General features: G+C 39.4%; 2 protein-coding genes across 6 annotated transcripts in view; one reads left to right on the top strand and one right to left on the bottom strand.

The window, feature by feature from the left end:
* The window catches only part of Cert1 (ceramide transporter 1), a 105,986-nt gene extending 102,935 nt beyond the window's left edge, over positions 1–3,051 (bottom strand). Inside the window, exon 1 of one of the 2 annotated variants that reach the window (XM_059276284.1) lies at positions 2,647–3,051. In XM_059276284.1, the coding sequence (XP_059132267.1) occupies positions 2,647–2,742 (96 nt within the window). In that variant the 5' untranslated portion in view covers positions 2,743–3,051. The remainder of the gene's footprint in view (positions 1–2,646) is intronic. The other variant, XM_059276283.1, reaches the window with a different exon arrangement.
* Positions 3,052–3,358: 307 nt separating this feature from the next.
* Polk (DNA polymerase kappa) overlaps positions 3,359–25,656 on the top strand; it is a 76,001-nt gene continuing 53,703 nt past the window's right edge. The window contains exon 1 of one of the 4 annotated variants that reach the window (XM_059276280.1): positions 3,359–3,585. The gene's annotated coding sequence lies outside the window, so the exon portion shown is untranslated. Of the gene's footprint in view, positions 3,586–3,605; positions 3,854–25,656 lie in introns of those variants that run through there. The other 3 variants (XM_059276281.1, XM_059276278.1, XM_059276279.1) reach the window with 3 other exon arrangements.

Consider the following 25,656-nt stretch of genomic DNA (forward strand, 5'->3'; position numbering starts at 1 on the left):
TATTCAGGAGAGGCAGAGGAATCTCTGTGAGTTTGAGGTTAGCTTGGTCTAAATAGCAAGTTCTAGGCCAGCCAAAGCTACATAGACCTTGTCTCAAGCAAGAAAACAAGCAGCCAGCATGTGCATGGTGATGGGAGACCGAGAAAAAGTTGGCTAAGATTTCATTTATCCAGGCTTAGTTGCTTCCAAGTGTCAAGGTATGAACCTTTCTCAACATGTTCCATCCTATTTGTCATAACTACATGGAATTACTACTTAACTAGGATTTTTGGAACAGACATGATTAAGAAATATGTTTCATAGGTATGTCTGATTACCATTTAAAAGGGAAAAAACTTTTGGACTGGTATATTTTTGAATCAAATTTTTATCCTCTCAATTCCAGACCCATCCCATTTTATGAAACAAGAAAGAAAACGGGATTACAATTTGGACTCATCTATATAACTCAACAGGAGAAAAAGAACAGATGTGGAAAACTAGCTCATGTTTAAATTATCAGGTAAATTATAAAGGGTTCAAATTACAAAAGACACATACTTTAAGCTTAAAAACATGCATCAACACAGTGTGAGTGTATGTATTCAGTATAAAGTTCCTTTGATGAGGCTGCAGTTATAGGACAGTAGAACACTTGCCTAGCATGCATGATGCCACTAGGTTTGCTCTCTAGCAATGTCCAAAACTAAATAAAGCACCTTCTAGAAACAGAAGCTAGCCAGATGGCTCAGACTGTGAAGTACTTGTTATGTATACATGAAGACCTGAGTTTGATCCCTAGCACCCACATAAGAATGCCAGGCACAGTAGTAACATATGCCTATAACCCCAGGGCACAGGAGGATCTTTTGTGCTAGCTAAATTACAATCTCTAGGTTTACTTTCAGACCCCACCTCAAAAAACAAGGTGGAGAAGGATTGAGAAAGACACTTTACTTTAAATCTCTGGCCTCCAGGCAGGTGTACACATGCATACACACAAAGCCATACAAAAATAAAAGTTTCCGCCGGGCGGTGGTGCGCATGCCTTTAATCCCAGCACTGGGAGGCAGAGCCAGGCGGATCTCTGTGAGTTCAAGGCCAGTCTGGTCTACAGAGTTCCAGGGCAGCCAGAGCTACACAGAGAAACCCTGTCTCAAACAAATAAGCAAACAACAACAACAAATCAAAAGTATAGCTTGTTTCATAAAACATTTGAACGTACTTATATGGCAGTTGCTTCTCATCTAATGAGAAGTAATGAAACTATCAGAATCAGGAGAGACAACCCATTTCATAACCACTTGGAAATGCAAACTTAAGTGTTCAATACAGATTCTTAAATGATAAAGATACATTATATCTAAACAAACACTGGGGAGCTTCACTTTACTGAAAGCATTACATTAAAATTTCAAGAAAGATCACAGCATCAAACATAACATAATTTTCTTCTTTGTAAATAAAACTTAACACTTGGAAACCTTGCATCTGACATACTTAAGTCTGTCCCAGGCTTTCTCTCTACAGCTAAAGACACTGTAATAGTCTAATCTCAGACAATTCCAGAAATGATGTTCAAGAACACTAGAAGCAGAGTGATTTCTTAATGGCCAATAGCACATGACTTGGTATCTTATGACCAGCTTGTTAAGGGACCAGCCCCAACTCTGGAAGCACTGCTAGCTCTAAGCATTTCTTAAAGTTTAACAGGAAAGGGCAGGGAAGTCAAAAAGGCTGAGTCTTCCCACAACAAAAGTGTAAAATATAACACATCTGTAAACTATTAACAAGATCACTCATTTCCAGCCCTATAAATGCTATCTAGGCTAAAAAAAAAAAATTAAAAGAAGCTTTTAAAAGTACAAGGGAAAAAAACAGAAATGTCTTTCCTCAATACACAAATACCGTATTACTAAATAATGCTCCTTTCCCTGAACTTTATAAGGGTCAGTCTTCACTCTGACACGTTCCAACTTACTACTAATATTTATTATCCAAGCGTGACAATTCAATAGCTCTTTTCTGAACTTGGATAAGAAGGGGTAAAGTACAAAAGTGCTGCACACACTTTCTACATTCAAGAATCACTCACACTTCAAAGTTTACTATCTCAGATTTCAAGGCCAAACCCAGTCAACTGGCTCGCCTAAACCCGATAGAGCTGAACCCCACCCCACCCCGCCTCAACCTATTCTGGTGAGGACCTCCAAAACAATATTGTTTGAAAGGTCCATTTAGCTGCCCTCGCGTCCAGTACTTCAGACAGACACCACGGTTGCCCAACCCAGATTCCTACACCCCAGACAGCTGCCGCCTTGGGTTCCAAGTTACCAGATGCACCTTGCCTTCCAAACTGGATCGCGGATTAAATACACGCTTTCCAAGGTCCTCGGCCAAAGCTGACAAGCTCCTGGGGATTGGGGGTGGCGACGTGGGGGGAGGACAGTCCTAAACACCTCCTATCCCACCCTTGGCCAGGCACTCGTTCCAGGCGGACCTTTCGGGCCCCGCACCCCAGGCACATTCCGCAGCCCCCGCCCCGGGACAGTGGGTGCCTCCAGTCCAGCCCCACCCCAAGTCCCGAGCGAGCGGCGCGGCTCCCCTCGCCTCGCGGCAGGTGAGTCGTCCTGGCCGCGGGTCCTCGGCCCCCCGCGGGCTGCTCACCTTGCTGAGGACCCCGCAGCGCTCTACAGGCGGCCCGGACTCCGTCTCCGGATCCTCCTCGGAGCCCGACGAGTTCCAGCTCTGGTTATCCGACATGGAGGCGCGACAGGCGAGCAGGAGACCGGCCCCCGCTCCGCGAGCTGCGCCAGTGCAGGCGCCCAGTCCCTGGGGTGAAGGGTCGGGGGATGGCACAGCCAAGAGTGCCCGCTCCGGGACGAGCGGGAACAGGAAGAGGGACGAAGTGCGCCCGCCGCGCCGCCGCCGCCGCGCCTGACACCGAGCGGACCGGGGAAGGAGGACGAGCGGCGAAGAAAGCCTGCCCTTCCAGCCGTCCGCCGCCGTGGCCGTGACCCCTGCGCTGCGCCCGGCGCCGCCACCTGAACTCGGCCCCCGAGGTGCCAACCTCAGTCAGGGAGGGAGGAGGGGAGGAAGACGGGAAGAGCCAAGCCAACGGCAGAGACCCAGGTCCGCTCACACCTCCGCTACCGCCGCCATCTTCCTGCCGGGCCCACTATTTACCCTCCCTCCCCTCGCCGCTCCCTCCCCCTCCGTCCTCCCATCCTCCCTCCACCCCGCCCCGGGCCCCTCCCGGCGGCTCACGACGCTCCCTACCTCCGGCCCTCCCGGGTGACGACGGGTAGGGAAGGAGGCGGGGCGGGGAGAGGACAGAGCTTGACAGGGAAGCCGCTGCGCTGCATTCTGGGAAGGCTGCCGCTGGGTCCGCCGCGCAGCCTCCTGGGAGTTGTAGTCTCAGTCCTAGGCAACTGGTGGGTGTCCCGGGGTGCGCGGAAGGCTGGTTGCCTGGGGGAAAGCTTCAGAGGGCCAGTGGGCTGCTTTTGACAGCTGTGTGGCCCTTCGGTCTAGCTGGGCTTCTGAGTCTGCCTTCCGTGTTTATGACGATCCCTCGGTCCCTACGAACCAGGACGTGAGAAGCCTCAGGTGAGGATGTCGGGTTGTGCGTAGCTGCTTTCCGGAAAGCCCGGGAACATCTTTGCGACTTGCCTGGACAAGCATGTCCGGGGCTTGGCCGCTTCGCTATGGGCTGGAGGTTAGGAGTTTGGGACCTCTCTGGTCACAAACTGGAATTTTTTTTCTCTCTAAAGCCGCCACTGCTAACCCCGAAGGACTATTGTCTGTGTCTTTAGGAATCAGACTTCATACTTGAGGTTTACTGCTGTTGAAGGAAGAATTCCTTCAGACTATTTTCGTTAGCGTTTTGCATTTTTACATTTATAGAATTTTTATTTTGTGGAAAGTAATGCTGAGGTGGTCAGAGAACAAATAACGTTCAAAGAGGTTTTTATAAAAAAAAAGTGAAATAAGGATCAGATTATATCCTGAAGTTTTCTTAGTTGTAAACGAGTCTTGTCCTCCCTTAAGACAGGAAAGGTAGGATAGAAACTTTCTATCATAAAGGTCGAAACGCAAGTTTTATTGAATAATAAGGAAAGAGACAATAGGTGGCTATCAATTTTCTGATCATTTCTAACTCTGAAATTCCTTATAAGTAGTAAAAAGAATTTCTGCTTGCTACCCAGTTGGGAGAGAAAGTAAGAGGATATTTTGAGTGTGAGTGATAAGGCACAATGTCTAGAGAAGGAAAAAAAAAAAAAAACCCAAAAAACTCTGGGAGTAATGGGAGAGGCCTATACTCCGCATATTGATAGGAAGTGGTTCTTAGAAGTACTTGTGATATCTTTCATTTCTGTACATTGACACTAAGTGCAATAGATTCTAAATCTGCCGTGTGTCAGGTGCATATCATTTTCTATTGTAAAATCGTGACAGTGCATAATTGAAGACATTCAAATGAATAAAACCTTGAGATAAAGCTTTTAAGAATACCTTGTCAAGGTGTTAAAACATAACCCAAGGTTATTCAACAGAGAGAGAGAGAGGGAGAGAGGGAGGGAGGGAGAGAGAGAGAGAGAGGGGAGAGAGAGAGGGGGAGAGAGAGAGAGAGAGAGAGCCACTTTGTGAATGACCAAGAGTATGCATTTGGAATGGTCTGCTTTGCTTAGTCAACCTAATGAGGCTAAGACCTTCTAATTCTTGTTCTAGGTTTTAGAATCATTGCTCTTAAATAAAATGTTAGTTAAGTAAAAGTATTGAGAAATTCACTTCACAGTGCAATTTAGAATCACAGAAACAGCGTTATGTTTGATTCTGAAATTGAACCTTCTATTATATTTTATGTCTCACTTAGGTTTTGAATAATTGTGACCACCAACACCCAGCTCCCACTTGTCTGGTTGAAAATTGCTTCATTATATTCAGTATTAATGTATGAGAAATTGCCTTGCTGCATCGGTCCATTCTACTAAAGGCTAAAATATTTTAAGTGCAGGAAGATTTTTGTATAATGACTGGAGTGCCACATTAGAGAGTATGATTTGCATCATTACTGTTAGTGGAAAGAATATCAATTCAAGAATGAAGTACACAAGCCTTCTTTATTTCATAATAAAAACTGATAGCTTTCCAGATGTCTGTTTTACATAGGGCCTTCTCTAATCCTTATGTTGTATTCTTTGTTTTCATGAGCTCTATTTTTTAGACCTGTATACCATGGGATTTATTTTAGTATGTGGAATGAGGTAGGAAATGAATTGTTGTTGGTTTTTTGTTCGTTTATTTGCAAATGGGCATTTGGGCCCAGCATTTTATTAAACAGTCTATTCTTTCTCTTATACAAATATGCTACCTTTATAGTATATAAAAGCCTCATATATAGCCTGCTATTCATTCTTTTTCATTGATATATTTATATCTATACCAATACTTTACTGACTTAATTACCGTTTAGCTTTTGAATATTCAGTTAAGAAATTTTCCTGATGTTCTTTTTCATTTGGATGTTTTTCATATCTTCTCTCCCAAATAAATATGATAGTAGCTTGTTGAATTGGTTGAGAACTTGTGATTTGATTTGGGGCTGGGAAGGTGGCTCTGTCAGTGAAGTTCCTGCTGCTCAAGCTAGAGAACCCAAGTTCAGATGCCTAATATCCATGTAAGAGCCAGGCAAGGTGATACACATCTGTAATTCCAGAGCTGGCTGGCTAGAGACATGTGGATCTCTAGAGCTCACTAGCCTGCCAGCCCAATTGAAATGATGGGGTCCCAGGCTCTGTGAAAGACCTTCCTTGTCCTTAAAAACAAAGTAGAAAGCAATTTAAGAAAATACTCAAAGTTGCCCTGTACCACAAATCTTAAAAACTCTTCTAATAAAAAACCCAGAGCCAGATATTGGGGTAAAAGCTGAAAGATCAGAGAAGCAGAACAGCCAGCCACTAGATTACCTCTACAAAATCCTCAGCCTCAAGAGAGTGAGTTCCTGTCTCCTCACACCTTATATACCTTTCTGTGTCCTGCCGTATTACTTCCTGGGATTAAAGACGTGTGTCAATACCACTTAATTCTATTTCTCTTATGTAGCCCATTGTGGCCTTGAACTCACAGAGATCCAGACAGATCTCTGCCTCCGAGTGATAGGATTAAGGGTGTGTGCCACCACTGCTTGACCTTTATGTCTAATTTAGTGGCTGACTCTGTCCTCTGATCCCCAGGTAAACTCCATTGGGGTACACAATATATCACCACATTTCCCCTTTTTTGTCTAAAATAATAAAAGAAGGTTATAATTAATATAAGAAAAACTACATACAATAAGTACAGTAAGTATATACAATATATAAGGCAATAAATACATCAACAATGTCTAGTCCATTTGCATTTGACAAATTCAGAGAAAATAATCTATTATCTATTCTATCTTTGTGAATCCAAAGAATTGTTCCTAATTCACCTTCTATCCTAATTTGCATTACCAACACAAAACTATCTTTTGATGTCTTTCAAACTTATATACTTTATACTTCTTCAGTGAGTTTCTTTTCTGAATTTGTTAACAAGGAAAAATATAACTATGATTATCTAATCTTCAACTCCCTCAGTTTCCGAGAAGGAAATAATATTACCTAAGTAAACAGGAAGTGCAAACAAGTGACTTCCAAAAAAAATGTGAGAAATGACAGAAACAGCTGGCTGCCTGGACAGTCACCCAAGATTTCTCTGCAACGTTGGGGCATCTATCTTCAGCCTGCAGGCCTAGCATATCTGACAGACTCATCTGTGAAGCAGGATTTTCTAAAGAGCTTTTCTACCTTGTCTTTGCAAGGTGCAGCAGTCCTTTATTTTGTGTCCTACTTGTCCAATTTGGACAGCATACTGTCAGCAGTCGAGAAAAGTGCACTTTCTAGCCCAGTGGCTAACGTTTGTCACAAAGAAAGTAAACTCCATAAGGAGTTTCTTCAATGCCCATCATCTTCTCTGAAGTAGATTGGTGCTGCCAGGAGCAGACATGTCTCATAGTCATAACAGAGAAAAAAAATCTATGTTATTAAAACATCTTAAATGCCATATTTTATAGATCTCTGAAGTGGTTGAAGATGACCTATCTAAATTATGTTTCTGTTTAACCTTGAAAACATACCTAATATGACTACAAGTTTGATTGTAATGACTATTAACTTGCATTCCTTATATCCTAGTTAGTTGTTAATAATAACTTTCAAGGACTAGAAAATTACATTACACTGTTAAATGAGCTCTATAGGTACAATATCTTGAACCAGATTAGAAATATATACACAGTATTTTCTAACAAAATCAATCTCAAATTTCTATCAATATACATAATTTGTATATAATATACAAAAATCCAATCAAATGTAAAATAATTAAAACTAGTAGTGGCTTTTTAAAAGTAGATTCAATAATCTACCTTTTTATCTTATCATATCATTCTTTCTTTTTTCAGAGTAGATTCAAAAATCTACCCTTTATCCACCATTTCTATATTTTTTTTCAGAGTAGTTCACTAATCTAACACTTATCTATGTCCTCTTTTTTTTTCAAACAAGAACCCTGAATCTAATCTCCTTGTTTATCTTTTTTTCCTGACCATTATTAACAACTTGTAACAACCCTAAACAATAACAATTATCCATAACCCACTGAAAGACCCAAAACCACCCACCCCACTTCTTGGGAATGTGGGTGTAGTTTTCTTAAAATTACTTCCTGCTATCTGGGGATGATGGCATCTTTAGGGGATCCTGAAAAGAAAATTTGGGGGTTTAATTGTCAAGTCCTGGGAAAGGTATCATTTGTTGTCCAGTCTCTGCATAATGGGAAAGTGCAGGGCTTGTTTCAAATCCTTGCTCAAGTAGTCTGTGAGGCTGGATCATCTCAGTTAGCCATCTTGAAATTGTCTTGAGCAGTTTGTAGTCCCAAACTGATCTTTGGGTGGTATTTGTCATTTTAGTGATATTATCATCCTCCTGATGGAATCATTGTTGTGGGGCCCCATCATCTTTTTGGAGACTTCAAAGTCTCTATTAGGTGTGGTCATGGTTCCCTGCAGAAAACTGATAGAGACTCAAACCCAAAATCATGTACAGGAAGCTAGATGAAGCCTTTTTTCTAGAATTAGTTAGTACTCTATGTGACCATTAACATCATGACAAAAGTTTAAAATATATGTATATATAAATAGTATAAATTTTGATATAAAATTTATACCTTAAGAAAAGTTTTAAAGAGTCAAAATAAAACCAAAGAATTATGAGATTAGTGACAATAGAATAGTCTCTTAATTTTGGTTTTTCTTCTGTCCCGTATCAGGTGGCTTTTCTGACATGATACAGAGATTTTGTGTTTTCTTTTAACAAGCATGCTTGAGTTTAGAGAAGGAGAGAGCCATGCTCAAACTCCAAAACCAGCTTTAATTTTAACTAAACTACATAAAGATCATTTGTGTTAAATGTCTGTAGAGAACATCAGAAACAAACATTTAGGAAGACTTAATGAAATTTTATCCTATTAGATATGTGATATACCAGTAGGCCAACTCTTTTCCTTGGGACATTTTTTATGGATGACTTGTCCTTTTCCTTCAGATGTCTCATTTGTCCAATGTTCTTCAGATTCCTTAGCCTTCATTCTCCTGAAAGACAAAAACAAAACACTTCCCCAACCCTAACTTTGGGGAGTTTCCAAATCTAATCTTTATCAGTTTTGATTTATGGTTTCTCCTTAAATTTTTATTTTATTTTCTAAAGCTGTTCTATTATCCAGAGTTGTATGTTTTTTTTACAATAGGCATTAGATTCTTTTTTCTTTTCTTTTTTTTTTTTTTTTCAGAGCTGAGGACCGAACCCAGGGGCGCTCTACCACTGAGCTAAATCCCCAACCCCTAGATTCTTTAATAGCTCTATGATGGCAAGAAAAGACTGAACTGAATTTGTCATGGGGGCCTACAAGAGTTCCCTCAGGGAGTTTCCCAATGGTAAAGGCAAAGGATTACCTTGTCTGTCCCTTGTTCTACGTTTGTTAGTTCAATGTTTGCCTTTACCACACCTGCATAATCCAGAAGGGAGGGGCATTCTGTTGCCATTATTCCTTGAAAAAATCATTGTTTCTAGGAACACCTTGTTTACAGTCCCTTTTCAGGTGACTTTGTTTACCACAATTGAAACATCTGACATTACTATTTTTTTTTTCAAACTTCTGGAAATCACCTTTCCTATCCAAGTATCATCATGGTCATGAGATTCAATAGTGTATCTTGGATTCATTCCTCCAGGGGTGCTGATCTTGCCTTTAGTGGCCTAATTACCCTTTTGCATTGTGCATTAGCATTTTCAAAAGCCAGAGGTTTAATTATTATCTGTCCAGCATCTGAATTTGGTATCATTCTATTTACTACTGAAGACACCTTTGTAAGAAATCAGTGAAGATTTCTTTTGGGCCCTGTATAACATTTGTAAATGACTCAGTTTTCTTTCCTACTTCTTCAATTCTGTCCTAAGCATTCAAGGTGGCCATTCAGCATAAAATTAGGGTGTGGTCATCATATAAAGATTGTCTTTGTATATCAGCATAATCCCCTTCTCCAATAAGTTGATCTTGGGAAATTTGCATACCTCTAGCCCTACATCATTGTTTAATGGTCTTAGCCTCATCTTTCCATCAGGTCCTCCATTGTAACTGTTGATCAGCCTCTAAGACTGCTGTAACCAAATATTTCCAGTCTTGAGGGATAATTTTATTACAAGTTGACCACGATTTTAACATTTGCTTCATGATTGGAAAATGCACACCATATGACACTATAGCTTCTTTGAATCTCCTCAAATCTAATGTTTGCACAGGAATCCAATCAGCTCATACACAGCCTTAAGCATTTGGCAGTTCCTGTATGGTTACTGGATAGATTAAGGTTGGCTGTTTAAAAGCCTTAGGCTGTTTCTTTGTAAGTGTATAATGTAATGCTGAGATTGGTTCACCTTTAAATTTCTCTGTCTGGGTCTGACTTTCTCTTTGATCTGTTTTAACAAGTTTTTCTAAAACGTTTATCTTGGCACCCATATTAACCAACTTTAATGATAAAATAAAAATGATCAAACAAATAATATTTATAATTAACATTGCATCTATCCCATCAACATTAATTATCCTCTCATTTAATTGTTCCATTTTCAGATCACCTAATGTGTTATGAAACAGAGACCAAACACCCTCCATTGTAAAAATGTGCTCCATTTTTTAATGTGGGAAAAAAATTCTCTTTTAACTAATTTCTCCCTTTAAGAAATCTTTTTTTTTTTTTTTTTTTGAGACAGGGTTTCTCTGTGTAGCTTTGCGCCTTTCCTGGAACTCACTTGGTAGCCCAGGCTGGCCTCGAACTCACAGAGATCCGCCTGGCTCTGCCTCCCAAGTGCTGGGATTAAAGGCGTGTGCCACCACCGCCCGGCTCTTTAAGAAATCTTAATTGACTCACTAACTCTGCCAACTGTGTAGGACAGTAGAAGCCCAAGTGGGTTTTCAAGGCAGCTAGCTACCTAGTGTGGTAGCAGCCCCAGATGGAGATCCAGGGAGAGACCACGACCCACCAGGACAGAAGTGAAAGAGCCAGCCATCTGGATCCAGCTGGTTAGGGACTCCTGCCCACATGGGGTGGAGACTCCAGCTGCATGCAGCTCAGGACTGAGCTGGGGCCTGCAAGGCCACAGGCAAGCAGGTTTTTTTTTTGTGTGTGAATTTGTGCCACAAAACGTTGGGTGCCAGATGTAACACAAATCTTTAAAGGTCTTCTAATAAAAAACCCAGAGCCAGATATTGGGGTAAAAGCTGAAAGATCAGAGAAGCAGAACAGCCAACCACTAGATTACCTCTACAAAATCCTCAGCCTCAAGAGAGTGAGTTCCTGTTTGCTCACATCTTATATACCTTTCTGTGTCCTGCCATATTACTTCCTGGGATTAAAGACAGGTGTCAACACTACCTAGTTCTGTTTCTCTTATGTAGCCCATTGTAGCCTTGAACTCACAGAGATCCAGACAGATCTCTGCCTCCGAGTGATAGGATTAAGGGTGTGTGCCACCACTGCTTGACCTTTATGTCTAATTTAGTGGCTGACTCTGTCCTCTGATCCCCAGGTAAGCTTTATTGGGGTATACAATGTATCATCACATTGTCCTTGATTCTCCACAATCTTATATGCACACACACACACACACACACACACACACACTCTCTCTCTCTCTCTCTCTCTCTCTCTCTCTCTCTCTCTCTCTCACACACACACACACACACACACACACACACACAAACCTGTTAGTGCATATGCACAAATTCACAAGAAAATGTTCAGTCACTAAAGATAAAGATACTTATACATGAAATGAAGTATGAAGATTTGAATTATGAATGTACTTAACTGGTAAAGCAATTATATTCTTACATTATTATTTACATTAGCCAGACACCTTAAATATGTGACTTTTTTCTTAAAAGTCATGTAAGTGGAGCATTGTTGGTCCTATTGTCCCATAAAGAATAATGAACTGATGCATGGGGAGGCTGAGTAACTTACCCAATGTCTCATGGCTACTAAGTGGCAGTGAAGATTTGAACCAAAGTCTCATTCACTTCCAAATCCATATAAACCTTTTTCTGTGATTTTTAATATATCATTGAGAAGGAATGTATAAAAATATGTTCTATAGATAAGGCATCTAAGCCACTGTAAAAAATGTATTCTATAGATAAGGCATCCAAGCCACTATCTAAAAAATGTGTTCTATAGATAAGGCATCCAAGCCAATATAAAAAATATTTTGTATAGATAAGGCATCCAAGCCACTATAAAAAATGTCTTCTATAGATAAGGCATCCAAGCCACTATATAAATAAAAATGTATTCTATAGATAAGGCATCCAAGCCACTATATAAATAAAAATGTATTCTATAGATAAGGCATCCAAGCCACTATATAAATAAAAATGTATTCTATAGATAAGGCATCCAAGCCACTATAAAAAAGATGTGTTCTATAGATAAGACATCCAAGCCACTCTATAAAAAAATGTGTTTTATAGATATGGCATCCAAGCCACTATAAAAAAAAGTGTGTTGTATAGATAAGGCATCCAAGCCACTATAAAATAATGTCTTCTATAGATAAGGCTTCCAAATCATTATATAAATAAAAGTGTATTCTATAGATAAGGCATCCAAGTCACTATATAAATAAAAATGTCTTCTATAGATAAGGCATCCAAGCCACTATAAAAATGTCTTCTATAGATAAGGCATCCAAGCCACTATGCTTTTAATTCAACCAGTGATTCTTAGCATTTCCCATTTGTGTTATCTACTGTCTTATTTTGCCTAACATCAGTTCTGTAGAGTTTATTATTACCTTCTATTTCTAATATTTCAGTTGAAGAAATTTAATTACAGAAAAGTTAAATAATTTTCCAAAAGTCATAGTAAAGATATATTTGGTTTTGAGCCCAAGCATCCATATTTCAGAGTTCATTCTTATCCCACTTGAATATTTCCTCAATTCTTTCTTCTAATTCTTCCACCTCACCTATCTCTGGTAGGAACTAGACCAAACAACAATCCCAAAGCCTTCTTGTGCCTTGTATTTCCACTACCGATATCCAGAAGCCAAAACTCTTAGAGATGTTGGAAATAAAATGTTTGCTATTTTACCGATCAACATATAGAGACATGCTGTATACTTCAAAGATGAGTTTTGGGGAGCCCAGTTCAGTCTATAACAAAACCTGTGTGCTCCATATTCTATAATAATCTAGTAATAAAGATGCACTTTGCGTTAAGTAGTGAATTTAACTGTTCTTTATAAAATTATAAAATATTATAAAATAACACCTCCAAAAACTATGACCAGTTAGTTAAAGTTGAGGGATTTTGTAAGAACCATGATTTTGCAAACTTTAAAATAAAGATGTTAACTTGTGAAATAGAGGTGGTAATCTATGAACCGTGGCAGTCTAAAAACTAAGCTGCATGGTGCTCTAATGCTGCTCCTCAAGAGGCTATCTGGGGGATTGTTAGTTAGTGGCCAAGCCTATGCTACATACCAAGACTTTGTCTCACAAAACCAAACAAACAAATCTAGAGAAGAGATGAACTAAATATAACATATTAATAATATAGCTGTGTTGGTAACCCAATTTTCATGACTGAAATAATTATCTAGGTGGTGATAGTACCAATTATTGGTGAAATTATTTAGGCCACTCCACGTAGTTAAAAGGAGATTTATTTAATGGCGTAACTTACAAATTAAGGGATAGGTAGGTCGCGGGGTCTGGGGAAGGTGTATCGCAGTCCAGCGGTGTTCTCTGGAGCTCTCCTCTGTCTACCTCCACCATCCAGCGTCCTGGAACCAAGAGAGCGTTCGCCGATCCGGATCTCGGGTCCCCAGGCGCCTCCCTTGGCCCCGCCTTGTAGGCGTGACAGTTGCCGAAGTCTCAATGGGGGTTGGAACTTCCAGAACAAAGCTGGAATGGCTACCCACTACATCTCCCCCTTTTTGTCTAAATAAGAAAGTTCTAACCTAATACAAGACTATATACAAAGGAATGGTTATCAAATATTGTCCAGGAATAATGAGGGATAATGACCTAGATAAGATGGAACTACTTCCAATGCAAACAATATCAAGCAAGAAACACATATTAAAATCCAGAGAAGTATAGAGCATAGATAAATGGCATGTTACAAAGATCATTCCAAAAGGTGTCCTACCCTAAAGAACCTGAATCTAATACTTAATATGTTCTATCTACTAAGTTGTAACTATAACTGCTAGTCTTCAATCCCATCAAAGACCTGAGAAGGAATATAATGGTACCTGAGAAATGGTAGATGGATGCAAGCAACTTTCGGGAATCTTGCGAGAGTAGACCGAGACAGCTGGCAGCCTGGACAATCACCTAATGTTTCTCAGCATTGTTGGTGCATTCAAATTGGCTACAGGCCTAAAGTATCTGACAGACCATTTTCAGAAGCAGGAATTCTGAAAGACCATCTTACCCTGTCTTGGCAGAGTACAGTGGTCGCTTTCCTTGTGACCCGCTTGTCCAGAAAGGATAGCATTGCATTTGTACTGTCAGCTGTCGAGGCAAGGGCAGTTCTTTGCCCAGTAGGCCATTTTGTGCCAAGAAGACAAACTTCCAAATGGAAATGTCTAGAAGCCCAACATTCTCTCGGGATCAAATTGGTGCAGCCAGGAGCAATTGTGTCTCGCATCAACAGAATTCTAAGTTATTTAAATGCCATATTCTCTAGGTCTATGAAGTGTTTGAAGATTACCTGTCCATCTGACCTATGTATCTGTAAATCTGTATAACCTGACTAACGTAACTATAGAGATAACAAGCATAGGTGACTATAAATCTACAAGTCTTATCTACTGAAATAACCTAAGGACTAAGGCTTCACGTAAACAAGGTAGACAGTCTATAAGCAAGTGTATGGTAAAGAACGATGACTTCAAAGTTGTGACAATACACAAGATGTTATAACAGAGGTAGGAGTGTATAGTGTGATATACAATATGACAATAATCTTAAATATATATCAATATTTATAACAGAGGTAGGAGTATGTAGTGGGATATGCAATATGACAATAATCTTAAATATATATCAATATACCGAATATCCTAAACAGAAGTAGAACATACATAAAGTATGACAGATATAAATTTACATTTGTATCAATATACAAACATTTCAAATAAGAGTAGAAATATATGTACATTATACCAAGTATAGTTTTGTATTTGTATCAATATACAAATTATCTTAAACAGGAATATAAAAATAGTTTACATTTGTATCAACATATAAGAATCCATAACAGTGCAAATTACAGTGCAAATTATTTAAGGCTGCTATTTTACTAAATTTGTTTACTAGTATACACAATAATCTACCATAATGTCTTATACGTATCCATTCCATTTCTTCTTTTCCTTTTTTTTTTTTTTGGGAGTACTGAGTTTAATATTTCCTTCCACCCCCAACCCTATAACCATCATCCATAACCCTGAGAATTATGAAACCTAAGGGAGAAGGGGCGTCGTTTTCTTAGAATTGCTTCCTGCTGTTTAGGGGGTGATGTTATCTCTGTTGGGTACTGTGAGAAAGCGCAGATAGTTAAATTTCAGTTAGACTAACTGTAGGTTCTGCAGCAAGTCTTAGAGTAATGGGTAAGATTGTCTGAAATTCTGGTAAGAAGTGTAGTATGATGATGATTACCATGGCATCATTCTGGATTGGGTAGAGTTGTTGTTGGGGCCCCATCTTCCTTCTGGAGACTTCTGAGATTGCTATTAGAAAAACCTATTTGTTATCAAAATGGAAGATTTGGATTTAAAGAGGACATAGCATGTAAAAAAGGATTCTGAGAAATCAAGAGTAAGCATGGAGAGAATTAGAATCTAGAAGACAATGGTCCCTTTTTATTGGTTTCCTTCTGTCCCACACCAGAGGGCTCTTCTGATATGGTACTGAAGAATCTCTCAAACTTTTCTTTTAGCAATGTGCTTGGGTTTAGAGAAGGAGTGAGCCAATTCCATCTCCAAAGCCAGCTTGGCTTATAATTGAATTGGGACCACAACTTTTCTATATTGATAGAGAGATAGATGTTAGACAGTGAGATTTTACCGTGTGTAGATTGGTACCAATAGATTCTTTCTTTCTGCTGTAAACATCCGGATATCCAAGGCCTTATGATTTTTGGAAGATGGGTATTTCTATTATCCTGGAAAGACAAAAACAGAACCCTACCCCAACCTTGATTGTTAAATTTTTCTTACAACTTGTAGAGATGTCACATTGGTGGATGATCTTTTACTTCACCTCATCAAGGGGTTTTTCCTGTTCAAATCGAATTTTTATTAATTTTGTTGGTATCCATAGCTTTTCTTCTCCTGCAGAAACAAAGGCAAAACCCCTTCCCCAACGTAGAACATATCCAGGTTTCCATTCTGAGGTCAGCACATCCTTGAAATAAACCGGTTGGTTTAGCTCGGGAGTTTTGTCTGTCGTCCAATGTCTCTCTGCAGCTGTTGTTCCTTTCTCATCGGCATTGAGAAAATTCAAGGTTAATAAAGCACTATGCAATCTATTTCTAGGAGTCATTGTTACCTGTTGCTGTTTATTTAGCATATCCTTTAAAGTTCGATTGGATCTTTCTATGACTGCTTGGCCTGTGGGATTGTGTGGTATGCCTGTAACATGCTTTATATTGTAATAAGCAAAGAATTGTCTCATTTTATTGGAGACATATGCTGGAGCATTGTCTGTCTTAATTTGTACAGGTATCCCCATGATGGCCATAACTTCTAATAGGTGTGTAATCACAGAATCAGCCTTTTCAGAACTCATAGGAGTTGCCCATTGAAATCCTGAATAGGTGTCAATGGTATGATGTACATACTTTAATCTTCCAAATTCTGCAAAATGAAACACATCCATCTGCCAAATTTCATTTCTTTGTATACCTTTTGGATTGCTCCCTGCAGGTAATGGAAGTTGGTTATAGATGGAACAAGTAGGACATTTTTTCACAATATCCTTTGCCTGTTGCCAAGTGATGGAGAAATCCTTCTTCAAACCTTTGCTATTTGCATGGTATTTCTTATGAAATTCTGAAGCTTCTAGCACATTACCTATTAGTAACTGATCAATCTCATCATTACCTTGTGCTAGAGGTCCTGGCAGACCTGTATGGGATCTGATATGTGTTATATATATGTAGGATGTTCCCTTTTTCTGATGATTTCCTGCAATTGTATGAATAATGAAGTTAATTCTGTATTATCAGGAATAAATTCAGCAGTTTCAATATGTAAAACAACTCTCTCTGCATATTGAGAGTCAGTGACTATATTGAGGGGTTCTGTGAAGTCCATCAGTACCATAAGAATGGCATACAGTTCTGCCTTTTGTACAGAGCTGTATGGACTTTGTACCACTTTACTTAAGTCTCCTGATTTATATCCTGCTTTCCCTGATTTATTTGCATCAGTATAGAATGTGAGGACTCCAGAAATTGGCTTTTGTCGTACAATGTGAGGAAGGACCCATTCGGTTTTCTTTATAAATTCTATTCTCTTGCTTTTGGGATAGTGGTTGTTAATCTCTCCCAAAAAGTTACTGCAGGCTCTCTGCCAGTATTCATTATCTTTCCATAGTGATGAAATTTCTTCATTAGTTAAAGGTACTACAATTTCTGCTGGGTCCATTCCTGTCAACTGGCGAAGTCTTAGTTTACCTTTTTGAATCAAATCAGAGATCTTTTCTATATAAGTCTTTAATTTCTTATTTGGTTTACGTGGTAGGAATATCCATTCCAATATAATATCTTCCCTCTGCATCAAAATACCTGTTGGGGAATGTCTGGAGGGGAATATGACAAGAATACATTTAAGTTCTGGATCCACACGATCCACATGTGCTTCTCGAATTGTCTTTTCTACTAGAGCCAATTCCTTCTCAGCTTCGGCTGATAATTCTCTTGGACTATTTAATTCTTTGTCCCCTTCTAGAGTATTAGCCAAATTTCGTAGTCCATCTTTGGGTATTCCCATGATACCCAGTAAGTTGGAAATGCTTCCTAATAACTTTTGAAAATCATTAAGAGTCTTCAATCGATCTCTCCTTAGCTGTACCTTTTGGGGTCTAATTTTTTGTAGCTCTATCTTATATCCTAAGTAGTTAATAGAATCTCCTCTTTGTATTTTTTCAGGAGCAAGTTGCAGTCCCCAGTGAGGCAAAACTTTTTTTACTTCTTCAAACATGCTTTCTAATGTATCTAACTTTGGATCAGCTAATAGGATATCATCCATATAGTGATAAATTATGGATTGTGGAAACTTTACACGAATTATCTCCAATGGTTTCTGCACAAAGTATTGGCACAAAGTAGGGCTGTTTAACATTCCCTGTGGGAGGACCTTCCATTGATATCTCTTGACTGGCTGAGAATTGTTATAATTAGGTACTGTGAAGGCAAATTTTTCTCTATCATTTTCTTGTAAGGGTATGGTAAAGAAACAGTCTTTTAAGTCAATAACTATTATAGGCCATTCTTTAGGTAGCAGAGAGGGCAAGGGCATCCCAGTCTGTAGGGAGCCCATTGGCTGAATTACTTTATTAATAGCTCTCAGATCTGTCAGCATTCTCCAATTACCAGACTTTTTTTTAATAACAAATACAGGAGAATTCCAAGGGCTGGTAGATTCTTCAATGTGTTGAGCATTTAACTGCTCTTGAACCAGCTGTTCTAAAGCTTGTAGCTTCTCTTTTGTCAAAGGCCATTGTCCAACCCAGACAGGTTTATTAGTTAGCCATTTTAAAGGTAAGGCAGTTGGTACTTCTGAGAGTTCAACAGCAGTTGTGCTCTGTTTGTGAACAGCCTGAATGGTTGGTACCTGATTTTTATAGCATGCGATGATATTATTCCTAGAAACATGCATTGGTCTGTATTCTTTTTCTGAAAGTGTAGGAATTTTAATCTGGGTATTCCACTGTTGTAACAGATCTCGGCCCCAAAGATTTACTGCTACATTTGCTACATATGGCTTCAGTCTTCCTCTCTGTCCTTCTGGCCCTATGCATTCAACCCATCTCGAACTCTGTTTTATCTGAGATAGGGTGCCAATCCCTAAAAGTTGGACATCTACCTCTTGAAGAGGCCAATTCGGATGCCATGATTTTGGTGTAATTATAGTCACATCTGCACCTGTGTCTACCAGTCCCTCCATAACCAGGCCATTAATTCGAATTCTAAGCTTTGGTCTTTGACCATTTATGGAAGTCTGCCAAAATATTTGTTTTATAGTGTTCTTTGTAAACTGTGATCCATCCATCAGAGCTGTTTTATCATCCATTGCAGTATCGGTTTTTACATTAGGCAGTGGTTTATTCAGTTGTCCTGGAGAGGAATTTCTTCCACAGTGGCTGGGAATGTTCGTACTACATTTGATTTGGGGGCCTGCAAGAGGCCCCCTGAGGCGTTTCCCGCCAGTAAAGGGTTACCTCGTATATCTATTTTTGATCTGCACTCACTGGTCCAATGTCGGCCTTTGCCACACCTTCTACATAATCCGGGAGGTGGTTGGGGTCTCCTGTTTAGGCTATTCCTAAAAGGAGTATTATTCCTAGGAGTACCCCATGTACAGTTTTTACTTATATGACCTGGTGTACCACATTTAAAACATTTGGTAACACGGGGCCTTCTTTCACCTCTGGGATTTGTCTCTCCTATCCAAGCCTCATTACTGTAGTTACGAGACTCAACACCATTAGTATACTGAATCCATTCTTCCAAAGGAGCTGATCTGATCTTTAATGGTGTAAGTATTCTTCTGCATTCTGCATTAGCATTGTCGAATGCCAAGGACTCAGTTAATACTTTTCTTAATTCTTTATCTGATACAGCTCTTGTTATAGCTGTGTTCAGTCTTTGTAAAAAATCAGTGAAGGGTTCATGCGGTCCCTGAAATATCTTTGTGTATACCTCAGTTGGTTTTCCAGGTTCTGGAATTTTTTCCCAAGCATTTAGAGCTGCTGTACGGCATAGGGATATTGTATGTTCATCATAAATGGCTTGTACATTCCTGTCAGCAAAACATCCCTCACCAAGTATTTGATCTTGGGAGATCACAAAACCTCTGAGTTTACCTTGTTGTTCTAAATTTTTTGCCTCTTCTCTCAACCAGCTTTTCCACTGTAGCTGCTGACTATATTCTAGAACAGCTGAAATCAACTGATGCCAGTCATCTGGGATGATTCTATGTGAGGTAGACCATGAATTTAACAATTGTTTTACGTATGTGGAGTGTATCCCATACGTAACTACTGCTTCCTTTATATTTTTAAAGTCCCTTGTTGAAATTGGTTGTAATGTATATGTATTATATGGCTCGGGGTGTGTGTCATCCGCTGGCTTCTCCTGGATGATAACAGGATAAGCCATTGTGTGAGAGCCATTTGGAGATGTTACAACCTCTATGGTCTTGCCCTTCTGCTTATTAGGTCCCTTGTCATGTTTACTGAGAGTTTCTTCTAAGGCCTGCAAACGAGCACCTAGGGTCTGTTCTAGGGAGTGAACCTCCTCTCTGGCAAGGGACTCCAGATTTCTCATGGAATCATAGAAGTTTTTATGTTCCTCAGAAACGCATGATTCCATGGACCTTATCTTATCAATTAATGATAATCTTTCTTCCTTATATAGTGTCTGGAGAGTTAGTGTTCTATCCATTAAATATTCACATTTATTATCAATAAGATCAATTTTTGGTACAAGCCTGTTTTGTAAATCCTGATTAGCAGATTCCAGAGAAAGAATCTTTTTCTCTAAGGTCTCATTGCTATCCATTAAAGCAGATTCCAGAGATAGAATCTTTTTCTGTAAGCCATCATTGTTAGTTTTGAAAGCCTGTAAATCCTGATTAGCAGATTCCAGAGAAAGAATCTTTTTCTCTAAGGTCTCATTGCTATCCATTAAAGCAGATTCCAGAGATAGAATCTTTTTCTGTAAGCCGTCATTGTTAGCTTTGAAAGCCTGTAAATCCTGGTTAGCAGATTCCAGAGAGAGAATCTTTTTCTCTAAGGTCTCATTGCTATCCATTAAAGCAGATTCCAGAGATAGAATCTTTTTCTGTAAGCCATCATTGTTAGTTTTGAAAGCCTGTAAATCCTGGTTAGCAGATTCCAGAGAGAGAATATTTTTCTCTATGGTCTCATTGCTATCCATTAAAGCAGATTCCAGAGATAGAATCTTTTTCTGTAAGCCATCATTGTTAGTTTTGAAAGCCTGTAAATCCTGGTTAGCAGATTCCAGAGAGAGAATCTTTTTCTCTAAGGTCTCATTGCTATCCATTAAAGCAGATTCCAGAGATAGAATCTTTTTCTGTAAGCCTTCATTGTTATTTTTGAAAGCCTGTAAATCCTGATTAGCAGATTCCAGAGAGAGAATCTTTTTCTGTAAGCCTTCATTGCTCTCACTTAAAGCCTGTATCAGTCCCAATAATAACTCATCTTTGTTCTTGTTTTTAAACCAGTGTTTGAACACTGTGTGAATTATTACGATGAATGCCAAAATGGTACAGGCCAGATATGCCTTAGGAAGGTCGTATATTTCCAGGAAGATGTCATTCATCATACAGGCAAAAAGGTTTTCAAATTCTTGTGAGGTAATGTTGTCAGCCATATTACCAGAATTACTCAAAATTTGTCAGTCAATTTTAAGGTGTAAAATTATCAGGTACTTTTACTTACCTTTCGTGGTTTTGGGGGGTGTAGTAGCACTTTTCAGCCAGCAGGTGGCGATGGTACAGCTCCAAAGCAGGGCCTGCTGGTGATCTTGGCTGACTGCAGCTCGCTGGAGTCAAGATGGCGGGAGCCGGAGCTGGCGCCGGCACGGAGGAAGCTGGGGAGTGCCTCTTTTGCTGGTCTGGGGCTAAGCTAGGGAGCTGAGACCGGACTAGCTGCTCCCTTTTTCAGGAATGGAACCGTGTAGGTGTTCCCTGGTTATATGGAACTTTGCAGGCGGGTTTAGGTACCCGCTAGCCGGGGAGGAGGCTGAGGGCAGGAGCCACCCAGGCTTTTGGGATTTGCCCCACGTGAGCGCCAGATATTGGTGAAATTATTTAGGCCACTCCACGTAGTTAAAAGGAGATTTATTTAATGGCGTAACTTACAAATTAAGGGATAGGTAGGTCGCGGGGTCTGGGGAAGGTGTATCGCAGTCCAGCGGTGTTCTCTGGAGCTCTCCTCTGTCTACCTCCACCATCCAGCGTCCTGGAACCAAGAGAGCGTTCGCCGATCCGGATCTCGGGTCCCCAGGCGCCTCCCTTGGCCCCGCCTTGTAGGCGTGACAGTTGCCGAAGTCTCAATGGGGGTTGGAACTTCCAGAACAAAGCTGGAATGGCTACCCACTACAACCAATCATTCAAGTTTTCTTCTGTATTATTTTATATGGAAAATACCTCCCAAATTTCTTATGAGTGTGGGTGTATGTTTATACTGGTTAAAGTGTCCTAGCACCTCTTAAAATCCAGTCTTGTAAATTAACTTTCAACTTAAGGTTATTGGATTTCTTATTTCCCTTAACTTTTTTTCTCCCAAGATTGAGAGAAGTGATGATTGTAGCATCTTTCTCCATCCTGTCAAATCCCAGTTTTCCATTTTGTGGGTTTTCTTGATTTGTCTGTTTCATTGTTTGGTTGGTTGATTTGGCTTTTAGTTTTTTGAGACAGTGCTTTACCTCATAGCCCAAGCTGGCCTAAACATGTTGCCAGTCATTCGGTCTCAGTCACGTGTTGCCAGTCCTCCTGCCTCAGTCTCCCAAATACTGGGATTACAAGTGTGAGCCACCATGTCCACCTCCTCATTCTTCATGTTATGATGCATAGTAATGAAAATTACAACTGATGTCTACCCCAACAGGATTATATGACACATCACCATTTAAAAATACTAATGTTTCCTTTCTGGTTTTTTGTTTGTTTGTTTGTGTGTTGTTTTTGCATTTGTCTGAATCTCTTTGAGGGATAGATTTTCAAAAATGCCCTACTGGGATTCTTAACATAGAGTGTATTAGATTACACTCCATTGTACTGTGTCCAAGCTCTCCCTTCTTGCTTCAAGCCAAAGCGTTTCCAGTAGAGTAGCACCTGAACAAGCAATTGTAAGGAGATGGTGGCCAGTTATGGTTTCAGAATGAGCCACATGGGGAACAGTAGTCAAACAATTTACTATAATTGACCAGTTGGATACTGTAATTGCTTTTCTTGAAGGCTCTGTTGACTAGAACAGGCAGAAATACATTCAAATTATTTCCAATATGAGAATGATTATTTCAGAGATCTCAGAATCCTCAACTAGTTTTGTGTGTTTTGGAAACTTAAAATAAGGTCTTGGTGTTTTTCCATCCACCTCTGGGCCTCATGGTATCTTTCATCTGAGTTTTTGTGGTCTAATTCTCTTTCAATTCTCATCTTGCAAAGAGAAACGGATAGTTGGCCAGCCAATGCTATAATCAGTTTTTCCCACGAGTATGGTATTCAAGGAAGGCTGTTTCTGTCTCTGTCTCTGTCTCTCTGTCTGTGTGTGTGTGTGTGTGTGTGTGTGGTGGTGGTGGTGGTGGTGGTGGTGGTGGTGGTGGGACTTTGACTAGAAGCAATCAGCAGCATATCTAGTGCATATTACTTTATTATAGTCTATTTTTAACTATAAGAGTTGGGAGGGGAAGTTGCATGGAAAAACATAATTTAGCACATATAAAAACCCACTGATACACCCCACACAGAAACTGAATCTTTTTAAAAACATACTAGCATATGATAAAGACTTAAATGAATGAATTAGACAGCATACATTACATTCTCCCACTATAATTTGAGTTCCATTGATGGACAAATTTTCAACTGTTTTCAACCATTTTTTAATTTTAATACCAGTAACAGTGCTGAGCACATAGAAGGTATCCAATATAATTAATGAATGTATAAGTCGTTTAAAATACTTTTAAAAGTATAAACATGCAAGGTATTATGTTGACTGCTATGGGAATTTGAATATATTAAAGTGTAGTGTGAATTCTAATTGGTCTTAATAATAAAAACCTGGAGTTAGATATAGGAGTAAATGCTGAAAAGATCAGAGAAGGAGCCAGCCAAAGTCACCACTGACCTCCATGACTCCTCAGACCAAAAAGGGGGCTGAGCTCCTGTCCCCAGCTGCCTTATATTCCTCTCTCCTTCCAGCCATATCACTTCCTGTTTCCACCTCCCTAGTGCTGGGATTAAAGGTATGTTTCTGTTTCTCTTTTAGACTGGATCAATCTCATGTAGCCCAGGGTGGCCTTGAACTCCTGATCTTCCTGCTTCTTCCTTCCAAGTGCTGGGATTAAAGGTGTGTGCCACTACTGCCTGGCCTTTATAGTTAACTAGTAGCTAGCTCCACCCTCTGATCTTCAGGAAAGCTTTATTTGTTAGAGCACAAACAAAATACCCCTGCATTTCCCCCATTTTGTCTAAAATAAAGAAGGTCATAACTAATATAAGAAAAACTATATACAATAAGTACAATAACTATATACAATCTAGGCAATAAATACAACAATGTCTAGTCCATTAACATTTGACAAATTCAGAGAAAATACTCCATTATCTATCCTATTTTGGTGAGTCCAAAGTCTTATACCTAATTCACCTTCTATCCTAATTTGCATTACCAACACAAAACTATCTTTTGATGTCTCTCAACCTTATACACTTACACCTCTTTAGTGAATTTCTTTTCTGAATCTAGTAACAAGGAAAACTATAACTATAAAGTCTTCAACTCAGTCAGAGACCCAAGAAGGAAATAATATTACCTGAATAAGCAAGAAGTGCAAGCTAGTGACTTCCAAAAAAATGTGAGAAGTGACAGAAACAGCTGGCTGCCTGGACAGCCACCTAAAGTTCCTCTGCAACATTGGGATATCCATCTTTGGCCTACAGGCTTAACATATCTGACAGACTTTTCTATGAAGCAGCATATTCTGTAGGTCTGTCCTACCTTGTCTTTGCAAGGTACAGCAGTCCTTTCTTTTGTCTCTGCTTGTCCAATTTGGACAGCATACTGTCAGCAGTCAAGGCAAGGGCACTTTTTTGCCCAGTGGCTAACTCTTGCCACAAAGAAAGTAAACTCCATGTGGAGTTTCTTCGATATCCACCATCTTCTCCAAAGTAGATTCATGCTGCTAGGAGCAGACATATCTCATTGTTATTTAAAAAAAAAAACAACAACCTATGTTATTAAAACATCTTAAATGCCATAATGTGTAGATCTCTGAAGTGTTTGAAGACTACCTGTCTACCTAAAATATATCTGTTTGACCTTGAAAACATACCTAACACGACTACAAGTTTGATTGTAATAGGCAACTAACTACTAACCTTCATTTCTTTATTATCCTAAATAGTTTATAGTAATAACTTTCAAGGACTAGCAGTTTGCATTACATTGTTAAATGAGATGTATAGGTACAGTACCTTGAACAAGATTAGAAAGTATGTACAGTATGTTCTAACAAAAATAATCTCAAATTTGTATCAGTATAAAAAGATGCATATCAATGTAAAATATTTAAAACAAGTAGTTGCTTTTTTAAAAGTAGATTCAATAATCTATTCTTTTATCCTCCCTTTTTTCTTTTCAGAATAGATTCAATAATCTACCCTTTATCCTATCATTTCTATATCTCCTTTTTTTCCTTTTCTTTTTTCAAAATTAGAACTCTGAATCTAATCTCCTTTGTTGAGCTTTTTTTTTAACCATTACCAATAACAACTTGTAACCAACCACCCTAAACAATGACAAATATTCATAATCCATTGAACGACCAGAAACCACCCACCTCACCTCTTGGGAATGTGGGCATAGTTTTCTTAAAATTACTTCCTGCTCTCTGGGGGCGTTGACATCTTTAGGGGATCTTGAAAAGATAAATTTGGGTTAACTGTCAAGTCCTGGGAGAGGTAGCTATATCATTTGTTGTCCAGTCTCTTTGTAATGAGAAAATGCAGGGCTTGTCTCAAGTCCTGGCTAAAGTAGTCTGTGAGG

The sequence above is a fragment of the Peromyscus eremicus genome, chromosome 11 (assembly GCF_949786415.1).
Source record: "Peromyscus eremicus chromosome 11, PerEre_H2_v1, whole genome shotgun sequence".
In the NCBI taxonomy this organism is placed as follows: domain Eukaryota; kingdom Metazoa; phylum Chordata; class Mammalia; order Rodentia; family Cricetidae; genus Peromyscus; species Peromyscus eremicus.